General features: G+C 46.9%; 1 protein-coding gene across 1 annotated transcript in view; it reads left to right on the forward strand.

The window, feature by feature from the left end:
• The first annotated feature begins 11,427 nt into the window (after positions 1-11,427).
• Positions 11,428-20,555, forward strand: part of JPH3 (junctophilin 3) — a 42,841-nt gene continuing 33,713 nt past the window's right edge. The window contains exon 1 of the mRNA XM_063312913.1: positions 11,428-11,920. Coding sequence (XP_063168983.1) covers positions 11,539-11,920 — 382 coding nt within the window. The 5' untranslated portion in view covers positions 11,428-11,538. The remainder of the gene's footprint in view (positions 11,921-20,555) is intronic.

Here is a 20,555-nt window from a genome sequence, read left to right on the forward strand (position 1 = left end):
GTGCTTCTCCCCCGCCGCCGTTATACGTGGGAGGGATTCCGCGGGCGGAGGGATCCGATCCGGCGGAGCGAGTGAAGAGGTCCGGCCGTCCAGAGGGGAGCGGGAGGCCGGATCTTTCTCGCCCCGCCCACGCCCCCCTCCCGGGCGCGTCACGATTGGACGGCGTTCCCCCCCGGCGCCCGCCCCTTCATTCCGGCCTCCCTCTCACCACCCACCTAACGGGACTCCACCGGGCGGCCGCCGCTGTCACTCACGGCTCGCCCCAAAGCCCCGCCCTTCGGCGGGTCGCGATTGGCCCTGCGAGGCCAAAGAGGTGTGGCCGGGAGCGGGCTGTTTCTGCGCGTGTTTCGGGCGCGTGCTAACTTGCTCTATCTGACAGGAGGGGGCGGGGGCGCTCGGGTCAATCGCTGACTGGAAGGGGAGTGGCTTTGGTGACCTAGCAACGGGGAGAGGAACGGCTCCGGAGTGTGAAGACGGATGGGAAGAGGGGGGAACAAGCTCGGGTTGCCTAGCAACCGGGCATTAACATGGGGGGGACCCTGGAAACGGCCTGAGGGCGGGACGCTCCCGCATGGCCTCAAAGACCCCCCCTGCTTCAGCCAGCGATCCTTTGGGGCCAGATTGGCCCACCTGGCAGAGTTGTTGTGAAGCTGGAAATGGAAGGCTACATTGTATCCAAGGAAGTTACATAGTGTCAACCACCTTGATCTCCTGGAGGGAAGGCAGCACGGAAGATGGAAGCAATCAATCAATCAATCAATCAATCTAAATAAATAAATAAATAAATAAATAAATGGCCTGAGGGTGGGAGGGCCCTGCATGGCTTCAAAGACCCCCCCAGTGACCCTTTGGGGCCAGACTGGCCCACCTGGCAGGGTTGTTGTGAAGCTAGAAAGGAAAGGCTGGGGAATTCTGGGAGCTGAAGTCCACGCATCTTAAACTTGCCAAGGTTGAGAAACACTGGCTGAAAGAATCAAGGAGATCTAACCTTTATTTTAGCTGAATAATCCCCCCCTGCCATTTATGGCTGTGGCTTGATATTGGTACATTTTGTGGACATTTTCACCTTCTATAAAAATGAAAGGGGATGGGTTGGTTCTTTTAAAGAGCAAAGAGAAACAATGCATTCCCGCGAATTCTTATGCTTTCAGGTAATCCAATCAACCTTGTTAGTCCACAGAGATAAAGATGCTTTAAATCACTCAGTTAAGGCAGATCAGAACCGAGTTCACACATTCCACTAAATCATAATCTGGTGGGTAAACTGATATTGAGGATTTGTTTCACAAATGGTGCTTAAAACAGACCAAAGCATAGTTCAGTGGGTAGATTAAAACAAGATACAGGTAGTTCTCACTTAATGATCACAATTGGGACCAGAATTTCAGTTGCTAAGTGAAGTGGTCATTAAGTGAGCCCAACCCAATTTTTCAACCTTTTTTGCGGTGGTCGTTGAGCGAACCATGTGGTTGTTAAGCAAATCACGCGGTCCCCCATTGCCAGAAGCTGGCCAGGAAGGTTGCAAATGGCGATCACATGACCATGGGATGCGGCGACAGTCATAAATGTGAACCAGTAGCCAAGCGCCCAAATCGTGATCATGTGACCGTGGTGATGCTGTGACGGTTTTAAGTGTGAGTTCCTGTCATCAGTCGTTTTTTCCAGCACCGTTGTAAGTCTGAACCATCACGGAACGAATGGTTAAGCGGAGACTACCTGTCTTGGCAAAGAATGCTACTGCTTACATGTGTCCTGCTTGACTGGGCTCTTATAGGATATAAAGTAATAAGGATTGATTAGAGCTGGGTGGTAATTCTGGGAGTTGTAGTTTGAGAACCTCAGGATGTTGGCTATGGATGTCTGTTTTCCATCTTCCTATTTGGCTGCTGTGGAAAACAGGATGCTGAATTAGAGAGACTTAGCTTGGCCTTGGCCAGGCCCTTGCATTTTATTATCTTGGATGCAGTTAATCTAATAAACACGAGGTTGTAGTGCTATCTAAATCTCACAAATACACAAATGTGAGTGTCCTCTAGTGGCCATTTCAGTGATAACATTATGTTACAGTGCATATTTTCCCTCCCTTGTCCATGAACAGGATGGTAGAAGAAGAAACAAAAAATATGCCCATACTTGGAAGAAAATGACAGAGAAGCAAATAAAGGCTTAAATAAAAAGTAATGTTGACAGATACAGCAAAATAGATAATATCCACTAAAATCTATATATGAACGTCACTGAGATTGTGATAGATGGTTAAAAAAATATGATGAATGAAAAAAGTCATACACCTGCAAAAGATTTTCTGACTTGGTTGTACAAATCTTCAGTTAGACTCTACTCTTCCAGTCTGGCAACCTGTTATTACTGGATAAAAATAATGAGACATTGCTGATTACTTAAGTGTGAATTAAGTATCTGAAAATTTCAGTTATAAAAACCTGGTGAGACAATTCAGTCATTGCGTTCTGAAAATAACTGAGTGCATCTCCAACAATAAATGGTGGCTGCAAAGCTAAGCATGCTTACTAGAGGGTAGATCCCAGAGAGTAAGCCTGTGGCTGCGCAGCATGAGACAGTTTGAAGAATCTGTTTCCTTTGGGTAGTGGAACAAAGCCGAGATGCATCTAGCCTCTTGAAGCCGTTTCGATGCCAGATGCCCATATTTTGTTTTCCTGTGTTGCAGTGAAAAGGTTTTGTTCTGCAGTAGATTTGAAAAAATCTGGGGTTGGAGTGCTTTCAGAATTGGGAAAGTCAACCATTAAGTGTTTTGGTGCTATGGAGTTCTTTTAGAAGAATATAATAATTTCCCAATTCTGATGTTGGGAGATAAAAAAAATAGTATAAAACAAAATGTTGATTCTTATCAGACACTGGCTGACTTTATGCACTGCACTAACTCACAATTTTGTTATGCTTATGGAATAACCCACCCTTGGCTGGATTCACAATAGCAGTAGGCAACCTTTCAGAGGCCAAGGGCCATGCTTCACGCGTTGTACGTGGGAGGTGAAGGATCACAAAATGAGTGGGGTGCATCACACATGTGGGTGGAGCTAAAAGTTTGGGTGGAATTTGGGAGGTCTTCGGGGGTTTTTTAACTGTGATGTACCTATTATAATTGCAACACCGGAGTCTCCATACATATTCCATTTCATAAGGGTGGGAAACACAGATTTCAACAACTGTGGTGAGAAAGGGGGGGGGTTCTAAAGACCCCTAAAAGGGGACTTGGAGATTGTAGGTTGCCCATCCCTGTTCTAAACCATAGTTAAAAATCATAAATCATAATGGCTGGCTTACACAACATGCTTTTCCACAAAAAAGGAAACCCCACGTGCCTCCAAACATTGTCGCTCAGCACTTAAGATAGCACTAGCTATGATCCAGAAGATGGTTGAATTAGTGCTATTTTGAATTAGTGCTTTTTCTTTAATAACTAAATAACTAAATAAATAAATAAACGATCCCCGCCAAATAAATTGGCAGCTGGGTTCACCCAACCCATTGAACCAAAGTCTGCTTAACCTTAGATGATTAAATAAACCACATTCGGCGGGGTTCACACAACATGATATGGTGTGGCCTACCAACCACAGCTGTGCACTGGATTCACACAACACATTATGCTCAAACCAAGCACCTCCCATTCTAGCTTTGCAGATAGTTAAAGATTGCAATGGACTTGGACCGAGGTACAGACCTTGTGGTTTGTGTGGTTTCGACAGGCAGGCTTTCCAAAAAGTTCCAGTGACGTGCATGACAGCTCCAAGATGGGATTTAGCCTCCATTGCTTGTCAGGAGCATGATGGCTTCAGATTTCAGCAAGATTTTGTGTATGTGTGGTAACACCATTTACTGTAAATGAATGAAACTATTGATTGGGCCATGTCGTGTCAAATACCCTGTTGTGTCGCAGCAGGAGACCAACTGGAACAGGGAACATGCAGCCTGGTTGTTCCCATCCTTCTGCCCAGCAATGCCACATTCCCTTCTTTGTTCCCACATGTGCCTTTTTCAGGGGGGCCCACGTTGCTAATAGCACTGATAGGTCAGGAAGGTATTTATAACACGGGGACAAACACAATTGGTTGCTGCCATGGAAATGGGGATTCTAAAACTATTCAAACAATGTATTCGGGGAGATTTAAAACCAACCCATGTGCTTCAGGAGCAGTGGGCTAGCTTCTACCAGCTGAGGTCTGAGTTCAAGAAGTCTAATTCCCCCCCTCATTTAGACAGCTGTGGAGCTCTACGGACGGTAACAACAATAACAATAAATGTGTTTGTGGGATTTGCAGATATTCTCAGGAGTAGCGCATTCTTGGCTGGTGCTCAGGAGCGTACAAAGCAGCTGTTACAGCCATTCTAAGCATAGTGCGCTGGCTGGCTTCCCTGTGCTCAGTGCATCATGTGAGATTGTCTTTCTCGGTGTCGCTGTAATGTCAAGAGGAGGGAGCTTGTCGAAAACATGCTTAAGCGCGTCTTTGCCAGCTTCGGCCCCTTTTCTGCTTTTCTTCCCCCTCTGCATAAATTTATTTATTTATTTATTTGATTTCTATAGCCGCCCATCTCAGCGAGTGACTCTGGGCAGCTTACAACAGTAAAACCATAAAACAAATAAAACAATTACAATTAAAACAGTTAAAATACAAAATAAATACAAAATAAATGTACATGGCTACCAAGTGAGCAATGCATGGATGTTAATATAGCCAAGAGACGGGTCCATCCACATGCTCGAGGCCCCAGGCCCAGGCACAAAGCCAGGTCTTCAGGGCCTTACGAAAGGCCAACAGGGTCGGGGACATCCTAATTTCTGGAGGGAGGATGTTCCAGAGGGCAGGCGCTACGGAGGAGAAGGCTCGCCTTCTAGTTCCTGCGAGCCGACACTCCCTGGCTGATGGAACCCGCAGCATACCCGACCTACTAGATTGAATTGGACCCAAACAGTTGACCCTGTGGCTCAGTGCAGGGGTGAGCAACAGGTGAGGTGGCGGCCCTCAGCATCTGGGGCTGGCTCCCGTTTATCAGCAGAGCTGGGGCATGTGGGGAGGTTCCTGGGACTGTGGCTGGTAGATTTTTGTTTCACAATGTTAATTGTATATTTAGGACTTTCAGCACGGCTTTCATACGTTCCCTGCCTCAAAGGGGCCAGAGACCATTCTCCCAGTTTTCATCAGTAAGAGTCAGTAGTTAAAAAGCTTTCCATCCATGATGTTAAACCTAGAAATCTGCATGTCAGTCCTGGCTTGCCAACGGATATCACAGGGAGGGCTAGTCTCCTTGTTCAGAGATGCCTCTCCTGTTGTGTCCATCGCAGTGGGAAGAAATGGAGTCCGGTGGATTGTGTTCAGTCCTGGCGGATTGGTTGAGGCAGTGTTTCTCAACCTCGGCAATTTTAAGGTGTGTGGACTTCAACTCCCAGAAGCTTTGCTGGCTGGGGAATTCTGGGAGTTGAAGTCCACACACCTTAAAGTTGCCAAGCTTGAGAAACACTGGGTTGAGGCCTTTTGGTGTTGCAAACCACTGGGAGGGAGCTGGTAGCACCTGGATGAACTCCTGATTCCAGGACTGCCTCGATAACCAATCTGTATATTTCTTGGACCCAGTATGTAAACTTGCCGCTCTCGGAGTTACTACTTCTGCAGGTAGGTGGAACATGGGATAGAAAAATGCTAAAGGTAAATCTTAGAGTGCTTGCAATGGCTCCCTCTTTCCACGTGGGGGAGCCTGGGTCCTTCAGCTGCAAGGTGGTTCTTCCAAAATACCGCTCTTAATCTGGAATAATTACCAGCCTCCCAGAGGAGAGTTAAATGCAGTCCTCTGTTGGACTGCAGCCTACTTCTGTTTACTATGCACCCTACAAAGGTCTGAACCAGAGGCCAGACAACAATATATTTCATGAAGAACATCAAGCATTATCCTTGAACTCATAGATATCATGGGGGGGAACACCATGTCAGGAATGCCTCTGGCCATAAAAGAGGGGTCCAGGAGAGCCTCTTAGGCATCCATGGAGTGTAAACTTCATGATTTGTGGGACTCCAGAGTATGTGTTAGCAAAAGTGCTCTAAAATGTGATTTCTATAGAGCTTATATGCCACTGTTCCTCAACTTGGTCTATTCCAAAAGGTTTGGGACTGCAGAATTTCCAAGCAGCCGCTGGAATTGCTAGCTGGGAGTGGTCCCTGCACAACTGAAGGAGGGCTCATTGGGGAACATTATCTTGCACCAGAAACAGTTGGTAAGGTTTCTGGTGCCACCATTACCAGGAAGGACAACCTCTCGTGTGCTTTGAATAACTGTGGAACATGCAGAATATGAATGGGTGAAGCCTGCCTCACTGTCTGGACACCTGTATCCAAAGGGAAGCCTCACCTGTTGATGTCCTGCCTGTCGTGAAATGTATCAGATGGCAGGAAAACCCTAGTGGTAACTCTAGAAGGCAGTCAAATGACTCACCCACGGGAACCCTGCAGCAGCAGCAGCAGCAGCAGCAGCAGCAGCAGCAGCAAGGCTCCCGAATAATTCCGGTCCCACTTGTGGTCGTTAAGAGAGGACTACCTGTAATAAACCATAAAATATTCCTTCTTCTTAGCAAAGACTGGATTTTGGAGTCCAGACCTCAGGTTCCCACAAGAGCATTATGTCCAGAATTTAAGTCTATTTGGACAATCCCAGTCAGAAACTGAAAGCAATCCATTGTCTAAGAACATAAAAGAAGATGGAAAATCTTTACTCTTTCCCCTTCTTGCTAAGAAGATAAATTTGGGTGAAGCCCAACCTCTGTTCAGCTAATGAGCTTGCCCCTGCCCCCTCCTGACACTTAGAGTGACCCACCAGCCATGTGGGAATGACTCATGCCATGCTTGTAGCAAGTCCATCCCTTTTTAAACACCTCTGTGTTCGCTGCTGCTCTTAAAAGCAATAAGAATAAGGAAAGCTGGGCACTGGGCGATGCAGGGAGGCATCTGTTGCTCTAAAGGGACTCTTGCACCTCTCTGGTTCCTGCGGCTGCGTGTCGGCCTCCCAACCTGTAGAAGGAACAGAACGGTTTCATGGAACGCAAACACGGAGGTGTCTGCGGGGCAGAACCACCGAAAGGGCGCCAGATTCCACCGAGCGGCATGGATCTGGGGCATCCGCTTTGCTGTGGAGAAAGGCTGCACCTGCTGCTGCTTCTCCAAAAATGTTCAAGTGGACTTGCAGGATGCGGGAAACTGACCATTTCAAGGCCTATCCCGATATGTGTCCTGTTCATGAATTACCTACTACGACAGGGTTACTTTTTCTAGGAGAAAAGCTGCACTATGAAGATCTTCATAGCTGGACATAGTTGAGTAGGTTTACTCTCAGCTACGCATGTTTAGATACAGCCGATGGCAAACTTGTATCTTTCTAATTTTTTCTGACCTGTGGCACATTCCTTAGTTTTCCCTCCCCTCAATGCTGATCGTATTCAGTACTTCATCATTAGATCCTATGGGAGATGAGGAACGCCTTTTGGAACCACGGCATCGGTCCACCATTTCAGTTGTTAGCGGAAAGCACAGCCCCACTTCTCCATCTGAACCCCACATCATATTCATGCAACAAATGTGTGAGAAGGCAGCTGCTCTATGGCCTGGGGAGTGCCTTCCCCGCTCTGCAATTCTGTGGTTCCAAATGCACAAGGGGGCCGTGACCCCATCCATTAAGTTGGCACCCACAGAAATAAGCTCAGTGGTGGGCTAGCTGCAACGTGGCTTCTCAGGTACCTCCCTCTCTGTTGCAATCTCAAACAGGAGATTTACCAGACCTCCAGTGAGTTCATATTCACAGCTCCTGGACGTGTTTTTGTAGTGACTCTGCATTGGGTAGACTTTCTCAGCACTGGCTACCCTGCTACTGGCAGGGGGGAAACTGCAGGGGGGAAATTCCAGGTCATCAAGTGGCTCAAAGGAAGAAATCCATAAACCCTTCACCCTTGATCAAGATGCGACTTGGAGGGGAAGTGCAACAGAATATTTGCAATCTACTCAGTCGCCAAAATTGGAAAGATAAACACTACCAAGATTCTACTGAGATACAGTTAGTGGCCAGCAAAGCCCCTTTGTTGCAGCTTCACCCAGGGAAAGTTATTTAGGCTAATTTACAGCCCTTATGCAGACAGCAATAGGAGAAGATTAAAAGCTTTGATCTCACACACTCGTTGCATGGCGCGCCTATGCACCAAGGGCCCCACATCACATATTTCTGCACCACAAAGCATGTAAAGAGCCATGCATTTGTCAAGCCTAAGTAGAAAGCAGTTTTGGGCTATTACTAAAGCTTTTAGTGAAATGGTTCCAGAGTCAAGCCTGTGTCAGAATTTCCCTTTTCAATTCTTCATGCCCTGGCCTTTCTTGACCCGAGAAAGTGTAGTCCCCAACCCCATCAGCAAACGGAGATGCTCTTAAGACCATCTGCCCTAATTTTTAAAACTCTCAACAGGTGGACACTAGAAGAATGTAGAATGTAGAATTTCTACATTGTATGATCTTGTCTAGTAAAAGCTAAATTACTGGAAGAAAGCGGAAGCCATGGGTCTCCTCCCAGAATGCGGTGAACCCACTAATTCCTTCTATCTGACAGAGAGCACAGTCAGAGGCAGATGTGAAATTTACAGTCTAGGAATACAAAAGGTGATTTCAACTTTTTGACTGAAGGTTTTCTCACTCTTCCTTGAGATGGAGCAAAGTGCAGTTTCAGGTGCAGTTCATAACAATACATTCCTTAAAAGAGCAATATGCTTCATAATGATTTTTTAAACTCCCAACAACTGGAAACGAGAATAACTGTAGATAATATATCAGCAGATAGGAAATGGAGCTGAAGCCAGCCTTCCCTGACTTAGTTTTCTTTGCGTGTGCTGGACTTCAGCCCTGTGAGAATTACAGCAGAGTCAGGAAGCTGATCCACAAGGGGCCTTTCAAGGCTGCCAGTGGGGGGGTCTTCCCCAGAATATCTAGAGATGCTGGTGAGCAGTGCTGGCCTAAACCTGCATTGCTCCCCAAGAGAGCTTGGCATAGGTGGTCTTGGTCCTGAAGACAGACAGGTTCTTCTGGATGAGCTGCATCACTTGGAGATGACCCTTCACCTCTGCTGGGCATCAAGTTGGGTCAACAGATCTCCAGTTCCTTGCACACATTCCCATACATATGCACACATTTTTTTTTCCTAGCAGGGAAAGATGAAGGAAGCACTGAAAATGTATTCACAGCCCAATATGGCATGTATAAGCATCATCATCAAATTCTTGCATTTGCTAGAAACCAGACCTGTCATCAACAGCAGGCAGAGAGTAGGGACGCCACGCACCTTCTCAGGCTAGAAACACCAACCCTAGAAAGATGTGGCTTCGTCAGAAACATTGCATAAAAGCCGCCTGATTGCTTGATCACGCCAAAATGCCCCTTGTGCCAGGAATTCTCAGGAAACCTTGATTCAGCAAACGTTCTTTATTTACACAGGAGATTTAAAGGTAAATCCATATCCTCCAGAACGTTATTTTAAGAATGAAAAATGACTCATTTTAATTTTACCCCGTGTTGTTCTGACTGCCAGTGGGACAGATGCAGGAGACAAATGACCAAGCCCAAACCCTTTTGCTATAATATCAGGGTGTTTCACTGTGGTAATCTAGAAATGCCCAGTCAAATCCTTTCTACCTGATGTTAATGATTTTAATCGTCATTGCTAAGAAGATTGTTGGGTGGCCATGAATCTCTTAAAATCTACCCTAATTCCTCACAGAGTGGATGGGTTGGGAGTTGCAGTGCCAAGATGCCTGGAGAGAACCAGCTGGAGGGAGGCTCCTGCAGAAAAATTTACATCTTCACAATATTCAGATTTTGCAGGGCGGATTTTGTTTTTGTATCCTTAAAACCCCTCAGTGTAGAAAGCTGGAGCAATAGCTGGACTACAATTTTTACTGATACTAAATCAATGTTGCTGCTTTTTAAATATATATATATATATATATATATATATATATATATATATATATGGAGCCTTAATACTAAACATCTTCCAGAGTTGGTGGGGGACCAAAAAAGAAAACTGGAAAAGCAGTTGGCAGCACTTATGTCAAGACTGCAGTCCTAAGCATGCTTTCCTCATTCCCTAAAATCAAAGTCACTTAGGAAGTAGGAGGGTTAGGATGGAGCTATAAATGTGAAAAATCATCCCCTGCTACTTTCCTCTTAGAAATGCCAGCCTGCTGCTGGCTGAGAGATTCTACCCTTTCAAGTGCTTTAATAATAATAATAATAATAATAATAATAATAATAATAATAATAATAATAATAATATAAAAATCATCTCCCGGGTGCTGTATCCCTTTGGCCTGATGAAAATTATTTCTGGGAGATTTTTTAGCCTTCTACCTCTAAGGAAGTGAAGGGAAGAGATCTGTTGCGGGGGGGGGGGGGGGACTCTACCTTATGCAGTTCCTGTACCTTTAAATGCAAGAAGCTAGAGCTGAGACAGAGAAGGGAGGGGGAGAGAGAGAGACGAGGCTCCCTTCCCCTTAATAAGCAAATTTATACCCAGTAGGCAGAAGAAGAGGGTGAGGGGACTGGAGTGAGTTGGGGGCCCAGAGAGAGGAAGGAGGCTGGGAGGATGCAAGGCGATTCTCGCCCCTCCCCGCTGGAAGCGACAGAAAAGCAGCCCCGTTTCCACCCGCCGGTCTCCAGCCTGTTCCGTCTCCTGCATCTCCCCCTTCTGCCACCCCGCTGGAGTCAGTCCCCCCTCCCCAAAGGGCACCTCTGAAAGCCAAAATGGGGGTCCTCTTCCAGCCAGCAAGCCGGAGCCTCGGAGAGTGAGATCGGCGGCAGGGTGGGGTGGCAGGGGCGGTGTGGGGAGACAATGAAAACAGTTCTCTCGGGGGGGAGAGAGGGAGAGTGGATGTATGCGAGGAGGGGGGGAAGAGAGTGCGTGAGCTCGAGACAGCCACAGGCACCGCATTGCTGCTGACACCGGAGTCTCTCCCGTGAAAACCCCGCCATCACAATGCCGTTTTGCCCGGGACCCGCTGACCAATTTTGCCAGCAGAACAGCAGCAGGTGGAAGGCACAGCGGGGGATTTAAGACCCTTTTCTTCTGGTCGGTGGCATTTCCTTCTCCCCCCCCCCCTCCGCAAATCCAGGAATAATTCTTCGTATATGTTGGCCGGCGGCCTTTTTCCGCCACCCTTCCCCAATCTGGGTATCGCCTGGGGTGGTTTGGAAGGACACGCGTTGGCACCCCCTCAGCTGGTCCGATTTGCCACTCCCGGCCAAGGAAAACCTCCCTCCGCGGGCCCAGGAGGGCCTCCTTCTCCCCAGCAGTAAGGCAGGAGACGGATCCGGAACCGCTTCCCCTCCCCCCCGCCCCCCCTCCGGAGAGAATGTGCGAGCTGCCCAGCCCGGCTCCATCCGCTCTCCGCCCTTGGTGCATTATTTAAGGGGGTGGATTTTGTTCTCCCGGCTTCCCCCCCCCCCACCTTTTTGAGAATCTGCGGACTGCGTTACATGCATGTCCAGTGGGGGAAGGTTTAATTTTGACGATGGAGGGTCCTACTGTGGTGGTTGGGAGGACGGCAAGGCTCACGGCCACGGAATCTGTACCGGCCCGAAGGGCCAAGGCGAGTATGCGGGTTCCTGGAGTCACGGCTTTGAGGTGCTGGGCATCTACACCTGGCCGAGCGGGAACACCTACCAGGGCACCTGGGCGCAAGGGAAACGCCACGGCATCGGCGTGGAGAGCAAGGGGAAGTGGGTGTACAAAGGCGAGTGGACTCACGGATTTAAGGGACGCTACGGCGTGCGCGAGTGCACCGGCAACGGGGCGAAATACGAAGGCACGTGGAGCAACGGGCTGCAGGATGGCTACGGAACAGAGACCTACTCGGATGGAGGTAAGCGGCCGGTTGCCTCTGTCTGGTTGTCCCCCCCTCCCCAGACGAAGCATCAAGCGGCACCTCAGCCTTTCAGTCCCTGGGGATACTTCCGAAAGGAGGAAATAGCCCATCCTGCGTTGACCAGGTCTAGCCCTTGAAGTTCAGCCGGGGCCGGAATTAGATCTTCGCCGTTCTCTGCCGGCGGCTTAAAGAAAGGCCTTTTTCAAAGCAGGGTGTGCAGGACAGAGACTGGCTCCCTGGCAGGTCCTCGTTCGGCTCAGAGAATCCGGTCGGTAAAGCATTTTTGTGTGTGGAAAGGGTTCGCAGTGGTTCTGAAGGATCCGGGATCCAGGGAGGTGTTTGGGAAAGGAGGAAATGAGGAGGAGGCATGGAGAGGAATTGCAATCATGGGAATAGGCAGGCCCAAACTGCCTCTGGTGCTACTGTGAGTCTGGGACATTCTGGAAAGGGCTGACGCAAAACTCCCCCAAATGATGGGTGGCTTCTGTTCAGTTTTATGAGGTTTGTTCGGGAACAATCTCAGGTCTTAAGGGCCAGACCTTCGTGTCTGCCATTCTGTTCCACTTAATACTGTTCAACATCTACCTCCTGCCTCATGAGACAACCATTTATGAAAGAAAAGCCTGGGTCTCCCTGCACCACTCTAATCCTACAGGATCATCAGCACATGCAATGAGGATGGGGTAGAAGGGTGGAATTTTGCCCTAAAAACCCCTCAGTGCTGAGGTCCCTTGTCCAGACATCTAAATGTCTCTCCAGGGTCAGGGAGTATTGCAGACTCTTCTCCTCCTCTTCATTCCCCTCCAAGTGTACCGCTCCACTCCATGGGTCCATGGTTAAGTTGATAACCAGCTGTAATTCACAGAGGGGTCTTCATGTTGAGAATGTGTAGCTTGATGCACGCAGAGCACCTAGAGGCAGATGGGAACAGCTGTTTGTGGCTTCAGCAAGAACACTTCAGGTGTTATTGCAGAGGGAACATGGAGATGGGGACTGACTAAGCGGAAGCAAAATTAGCAAAGAAATTGCCGATCGAAGAGAGAAAACCGTAAGGACTAATTTGACATTTAAGTCTCACCCAGGGAAAAGAGCAGCTTTCTCCTCTGATGGCCTGAATCACTCCCTCTCAGGTTAAGTGGCCTTTCTGTGTACAGGCGCCAGGCCTACTTCCCAGATCCCTGGAGGGAGACAGCAGAGAGGTCTCTGGCTTTAATGTCACATATCTACCTCCAAAATGCGATTCTTCCTTTCCCCTGCGCTTGCCTCTCTCTGGCCTGCCTGCTTTAAAGCAGTTTGACAGAGAATACCTCCTCAGCTTGCAAAGACCCTGTGGGAAGAGATCAGGAAAGGAAAGGCTGAAGGGAAAATGCATTTCTGAGAAATAGAATTTGTTGATTTGAAGCAAACAGGGCAGGGCAGGAACTCAGCAAACTTTATTCGATTTTTACAAGGCGTGTGGCTTGGTCTGGGAATCTGTTTTGTGTCCTGAACTTGACACGAAGCAAAGAAGGAAGCAGAACTTTCTGGATACACTACAGGTTTTGCTGTATTTATATTGCTTATATTATCCCCCCCACCCCACGTGCCCAGGTTTCTCTGAAGTCAGGGCTGAAGCTAAGTCTGCATTTAATATCTCAGGGTACATCCCCTAAAATTGCCTTCCCTGATCTGGTGCCCCGAAGGAATGTGGGGACTGCAGTTTCCGGGATTCCTTTCCGCCTGGCTGGTTGCAGATTCTAGGAATCTTAGTTCCAATATAGCCACCAGATTAGGGGAGGTGGGTTGGAAGTACCCTTGGCCTAACCATGCCTTTATGCAGAAGCCATGCAGGCAGGATGGTACGGCACTGCAGTGCTGCAATCCCCCCTGAAACCTGAGAAAAAAAATGCATACATTCAACAAAAGAGAAAATAAATGTGCAGAGCCACCATCACTGAGATGTGGCGGCTGCTTTAGGCTTGGAAAGAATCAGAGAAGCAAACATCAGACCGATGATGAACATTGACAAGGGAAATTTGGAAAAATTCTACCCAACATCATGGAGACCTAGTTCGCTGAGAACATGTAGAGTTTGGAAGGGCCATGATTATCCCGCTGGCTGTCAGCACAGAAAAGGGGCTGTACAGAACCCTCAAATTTATGTCCCCCTCACATTCTTTCCTCTCCTTTGATTCTGTCATGATGATAATAAGGAAACACAACCCAGCTGAACTGTCCAGAAGTGCAAGAGAGGTCCCACTAAGTACGAAATTAGAAGCCTCTTGGCCAGAGCATCTTCTTCGGGCCTCCCAGCAGTGACTTAGCAAACCTCCTACATTTGGAAAATAATATTCCAGATGAATGAGGGGTAATTGCATTACACCGGAAAAGGATGGCTCCCCAGCCGCCATAAAAAAAAGAGGCAGCTCCTGGAAATTAAGATTCCTGTAGCTCCTCAACCCATCTGCTGGAAGCCTTGTTGCTTCCTGAAATGTCAAAAATAATCTACCATATGCCATTTTTAAAAACTACAGGCATCAGTCTAATAAGCAGATCCACTTGTGCTAAGGATGCAGTAATATCAAAATAAAAGCTGGTGTGTCTTAAATAACTCCACTTGAAAGCCTAGGAGATAGACATACCAGCAAGCACTGTCCAGAGGCCTTCCCTTTGTTGGCGCATCTGTGAGGGACTGAACTCTTGTGTCCCTTAACTTGATTTTGGAATGAAGGCTCCAAACAGTTCTGTTTTCCCTAGTTGTCATGGGATGATGAGTGCCAATCCTTGTTGCAGAGCTGTATGTAATTTTCCGTTTATTGTTCTCACCTTCTTGGAATTCCCACCCATCCCACTGTATGGAATTCCCATACAGTGATTACTGATGTTTGGGCATTCACCTCAGGGCTGCCATAAGCCTCAGTACATGACCCATCCACAGATGCTCTCAGCTCTGTGTTTGATTCAGATTTCAGAAACAAATCCATGGATCACCACCCTGGAAATGCATAATGTGAAGCGCCAGCTGTAGGTTTTGACAGGGGCCCCAATGCAAGACAGCTCAGGCCTCCCATCCTTCCCGCTGTCTGGAGGACTCCAGTGACAACCCATCCAAGTTCTGGATCTTGGGATGTTTATTTTCATTCATTCAGTGTGAAGCTCATAATATCCCCTCCTCCTGTTGACTCTTCAGGACAGTCAGGATGGTTTCATAGACCCACTTCCTTGTGTGCAGATAAAAGGTTGTCTTGGTGGCCCCTCCCTGTTCCACATTTCTAGACATAACCAGCAGTGCCATGTCTGTCTTTAAAAGTGGGCCTACATCAAGCAGAAGTCAATTTTCACATTTCTGGGACACAAATCTTTGGAGCCGCCCAAACAATAAGACAGGAAGCGAAGGAGAACAAGTATCCAAGTACCCTTTATAGGCCTCAGAATTACAGTCTTTTTTAAAAAAAAAATTGGTAAAGCCTTCAAGCAGTTCATATGTCCTCACAATCTCTATTTTAGCTGCTTTATATTTGGAAATTCAAGCACAGCTCACAGAACAATACCAAAAAAGCCTCACTCCTGGAAATGATAAAGCAAGACGGTGGTAATTTTTTCAGGCTGATGCAAGTGATTCAGATTAACCAAGCCAGTTCCCCAAAACATTTAAAACAACTTAAGTGGGATTTCCAGCAATATGATCTTTTAAAAGTAGGCTTGGTACAGTATTTCTCCTTTAAATCCTTTTTGATGTCTCAGGACCTTGGAGAGCACCCAACGCCCAGCTAGGCTGACAGGGTGTCCCTCGGCTAAGCCTTTTTTGCTGTAGGGTACTTTCTCCACTTACTTTAAACCTCCGCTTCTGAATGAATGGTGGGTGAAGGCCAGGATGTTTGGTGTGTTGGGACCACGATTCTCCAGAATCCTAGCCAGCATGGCCTTTATCCACTTTTGCTGGGAATCCTGGGAGTTATGGTCTCAACACGCCTCAAGAGTGTCAAAATATGGGAGCTGCTTTATTTTCAGTCATGTGTGTCGCTAATGACACATCCAGATGGCAGCTGTGAAGACAGTCACAAATCTATGTTGAGAGGTTTATCAGGTGTACTTTGATCCCTTGTAGTCTACATGGTGTTATTTTCATCCTTCGCTGGCCCCTGGAGGTCCAGAGAACAGCAAGCATGGGGCAAATGTAAAGCATAAGTGGAGTTGGGGGAACTACGATGGTTTGTATAGTGCTTTTTTTGTAGGTGATGAAACAGGCAGTTTGTGGGATCTTTGGTGGGCTGCCATAAAAGACTGCACTGAAAATCTCAAGTCATCCAGGCCTAGTTTGTAGCAATGTGTGAACCTGCTGTTGTCCTTCAGTTATCATGGCTTGTTACCACATGCCCTCCTAAAATTGTTTTTAGGCTATCTTAACTAAAGTATAGCAAACATGCAAGCTTAAACTCATCTTAACAAGGAGAGCCCTTCCACCAAAGTCAAATTCCTTGTATGTCTAATCATACTTGGCCAATAAGGTAATCTATTCTATTCTATTCCATTCCATTCCATTCCAATTTAGGATTGCCATTTGATTGCCCTACAGAACACACTGAAATGTTATGGCCAGTGTGTCAAATCCCAGCCAAATGAGGGAAGACATTTATAATATCTAAACATATGAATAGTGTCAGATAAAAGCAAATAGGAGACATGTGTATAAGGAAAGAGAATGAGAGAGGGGAACCATGTATTTTGGCCATTGATTGGTATAGAAAATTGTTCAATAAATAAGAGAAAGAGGTTTGCTTTCTCCCTTGTTTTCTTCCTTAATGTTAAGAACATTTACTTGCTTGCTTCTATGTGCAAGGCAAGATGTTTTCCACTGTGTGGGCCAGTAGAATATACCAAGTTTTGAAACACATGTTTGATTTGCAGCTGCTGGATGATGAAATAATAGATGCCAATCCAATCCAGGTGATCTGACTGGCATGAGGTTGGGCCAGGGCACATATTCCCTCCTTCAGAACAGAATATTTGGTGAGAGAGAGGACAGGCACAGTTTGGGAGCACAGTTCATGCTCTGCATGCAGTAAATCCCATGGATAAATCTTCCAGGGTGAGACATGGCATGGGAAGTGGGGTCCAAACGACTGAGGTTGGGCTGGGGAAAAAAATTAAATTTGATTAAAATCAAGTTAAAGTCAGTTCAATTAAAGTGGTAATAAGATTGCCCTTGAATCTAATTTTCCCCCCCTGTTATGTTCAAATATTGCAGTTTGGTAGCTGTTTCTAGGGTGGTTGGCAGACAGCACCCAAAGCAATTCAGGGCCACACTCGGAGGAGGCCTTGCAAAAAAGGCCTCCTCCAAGGCCTTTTTATAGTACTGCTGCCCTCCTGGAAATGGTAGCTGAGAGATAAGAAGCTGCCTTAGACAAAACTGACAGTTTTGTCTAAGGCAGCTTCTTATCTCTCAGCTACCATTTCCAGGAGGGCAGCAGTACTATAAAACCAATGCAGGTTTTTAGCATAAAGCAGTGTTTCTCAACCTTGGCCACGTGAAGATGTGCAGACTTCAACTCCCAGAATTCCCCAGCCAGCATGGCTGGCTGGGGAATTCTGGGAGTTGAAGTCCACACATCTTTAAGTGGCCATGGTTGAGAAACACTGGCATAGATGATATGGGAAGTTCTAAGATGGTTTGGAAACGGATGGTGTGCAAAAAGCACTATCTAGTCATTCCTGCCTGTATTACGAGGCTTCTGCAAAGATTAAGAGCTTAGTTTGACTGAGAAATGGGGCAAGATTATAGAGTTTATGATGGGGGTTACTGAATTTGGTGACTAGCGAAGAGAACGGGGGAGCAAGAGAGAGAAAATTAGGCAGATTCTAGTGTACTTTGTACAGGAAGCATATTAGAATTAATTAGCTCAATGGACCGAGAAGCTTTCGGCATTCTGCGCACTTGAGCATCCAACTTACAATGTGTAGCCTGGATCCTGCCCTCAGGAGCAGAGCAGAATGGACCCAGTTCATTTCACAACTGGGAACGGCACTAGCATGTGGCACTCAACACGGAATGAGTGGCCACAAAGCCGGAGGGGAAAATCAGAATTTGCCCGTGTGCTCGCCTACCATGTAAGTTTATTATTATTATTACCGGAAAGAACTACAGAAATAATTTGAGAATCGATGTTAGACTTCAGCAGCATGGTGCCAAACTTCCTTGTTCCATCACGAGCTGCTGTGAGGTTCTTGTGCAGGGCTGGCCCGTGTGGCAGTAACGTTCCCCTTGGGCACATGGAGCTCCTGGGAATCCATGCATCATGGCTCTTGTGCCCTCTAAGCAACCTGCTTCTGTAGTATTGCCATAGATACAGCTCGCTCTGTCTCAGCTGCTCTTGAATCATTCTGGTGATGCCTGCCCGGCTCACCCACACTGCTGCCATGGCGGAGAGAAGATCCTTTTGCTACCCAGCCTCTTCTATTATGGGGAAGATACTAGCTGAAGAATCACACAGGTTCATAACAAGCAGCTAGGAGGTACCCGAAGGAGGATCACTTTGGGTTGGAAGCCCTCCAGCCCAGCTGAGGCTCCCAGGCTCAACTTTTACTGATGGGGAAAAAGTGACCACCACCACCCCCAATGCTGTAAAATGTCATGTTGCTCAGCCTTGGTTACCATGTGGAGGGTTGCCTCCTAAGCCACAGGAGGACTTGCTTCAGTGGGGCAGAAGAATTGGTGACCAGCCTTAAGCCATGGGCACCTGTGCGGGGGTGGGGGCAAATGATGCCGTATCTTTTGTGACTGCACAAGGAGATCATGATCTGCAAAAGATGCAACAATAACTACCATCAGGCACAGTCAATGTGTACAGGAGGGGGATGATGAGGATCAGGTCAGCTGTCCCTCATTTCCTTCCATAAATGGCCACTCAAGAAAATCAATTCCTGACTTGGAACTGAAGTGTGTTTCTTGTAGTTTGAACTGATATTTAGGTACAGCATTGTCCAGTCAGCCTTCTAAGTGGGTGGGGTTTCAGCTCCCATAATCTCCTAGCCTTAACTTCCAACTTAACTTTGAAACTATTTCTCAAAGACCTGAACAATTTCAGACCAATCATTCAGGTCTCCTCATGCAGGATATAACAAGAATTGGTGACCTTATCTAGAGGAAGGATGGTAGACAGACAGACAGAAAGACTAAGGAAAAAAGAAGGAAAATAAACGTTAATCCAAACTCAAATCCCAGCTTAACTTCACAATGGACAACATTGTGTGGTTCAGTCTGATTATCAACTAGACAACCTGTGACCTGTTTTCACTGGAAATTTTTTCACTGGAAAAGTTCTTAAAAATTCAGGGAGATATTCAAAGATGTACCTGCCTTGAAAATAACCCATGTCATTTATACTGAACTCTATTGCACAGTCAAACATCAGGAGTTGATAATAGGAAATGTTTTATAAGGTTTTGTATTATGTCATAAAATGCTTTATAAAATTTGCCAAATTTCTATTCCACGGGAGTCGTGGGTCCTGGATTTGGGACGCATTCTGTAAGGTAGCCCATCTGAGGTACTTTGGTTCAAAACTTGTTGGCCTACAATGCACTGTTTTGCCCAGGTAAAGGTCACAAAGTACAAACAGGTAACAGAGTTTTAGCGGTATATAGATTCAACCATGTCCTCACAGGCTGTGCCAAAAAAGAGTAGGTGACTCTTCTAGGGCTACAAAAATGGATTGCGTGATTACTGAGTTCAGAAGGACCACCAAATAGGCCTTAAATTTATATTCTAAGTTCTGGAACTTAGAGTATATGCAGTGAGATTCTACCCTGCTCTCCCTTGTGGAGACTCATGAAAACAAGCCTTTTCTCTCTCTCTGGAGGGTACAAAGCAGTAAACCACATGTGTTTCAACAAACAAAGAAAATTCTGGAAGAATATTGTCCCTAAGTGCAGTGTACACTTTAGCTGGAGACCACAACAAACAGGAGTTTTTCCTGAACCTGCTTCCGAGCCCATTAAGGAGGGCTGCAGAAAGGCCTTCCTTCTTCCAGGATTTATGGGACAAAAATGGTAGCTATTCGTCCCTCCCTGCCTCCCTCCCTCCCTCTATTCCAATTAAATGGCACCACACAAACATTCACACGCACACACACAATATTAGCAAGCGTGGGAAGAACAATAAGGTTTGTGGGACTGAAAACAAGTTTAAAAATAATTAAGGGGCCATGCACACTCACGCACACGCGCGCACACACACACACACACACACACACACACATGCACACCAGCCCAGGGACAGCGTGCTCAGCTGAGACTGAATTCTCACTGTCAAGGAAGAGAGAGAGGACGGGGTGGAGGATAGAGCATTGTGGCCCGGCCAGCTATGCTTTATTGTGCATCTCTTCTTTCCTGAAAGGGTATATATTGTGGAGGAGGGCGAGTCCTGGCTCAGATCACATCATGCTGCTTGCTACGCAGAGGGAGAGAGAGCGCGAGAGAGCATGCATGTGCATATTTTAACCATCTCTGCTTTTCAACAGCTGGCAAGCTCACAGCGAGTCCCCATCGCCCCATTTTTCTTCCAACCAAGGTGTTGTACAGTCTGTCTGAGGTGCTTCTCAACTGCCGCTTTTCACTGAAACAAATCCTGCTTCCCAATCCACCGTCGGAGGCC

The sequence above is a fragment of the Candoia aspera genome, chromosome 11 (assembly GCF_035149785.1).
Source record: "Candoia aspera isolate rCanAsp1 chromosome 11, rCanAsp1.hap2, whole genome shotgun sequence".
Lineage (NCBI taxonomy): Eukaryota > Metazoa > Chordata > Lepidosauria > Squamata > Boidae > Candoia > Candoia aspera.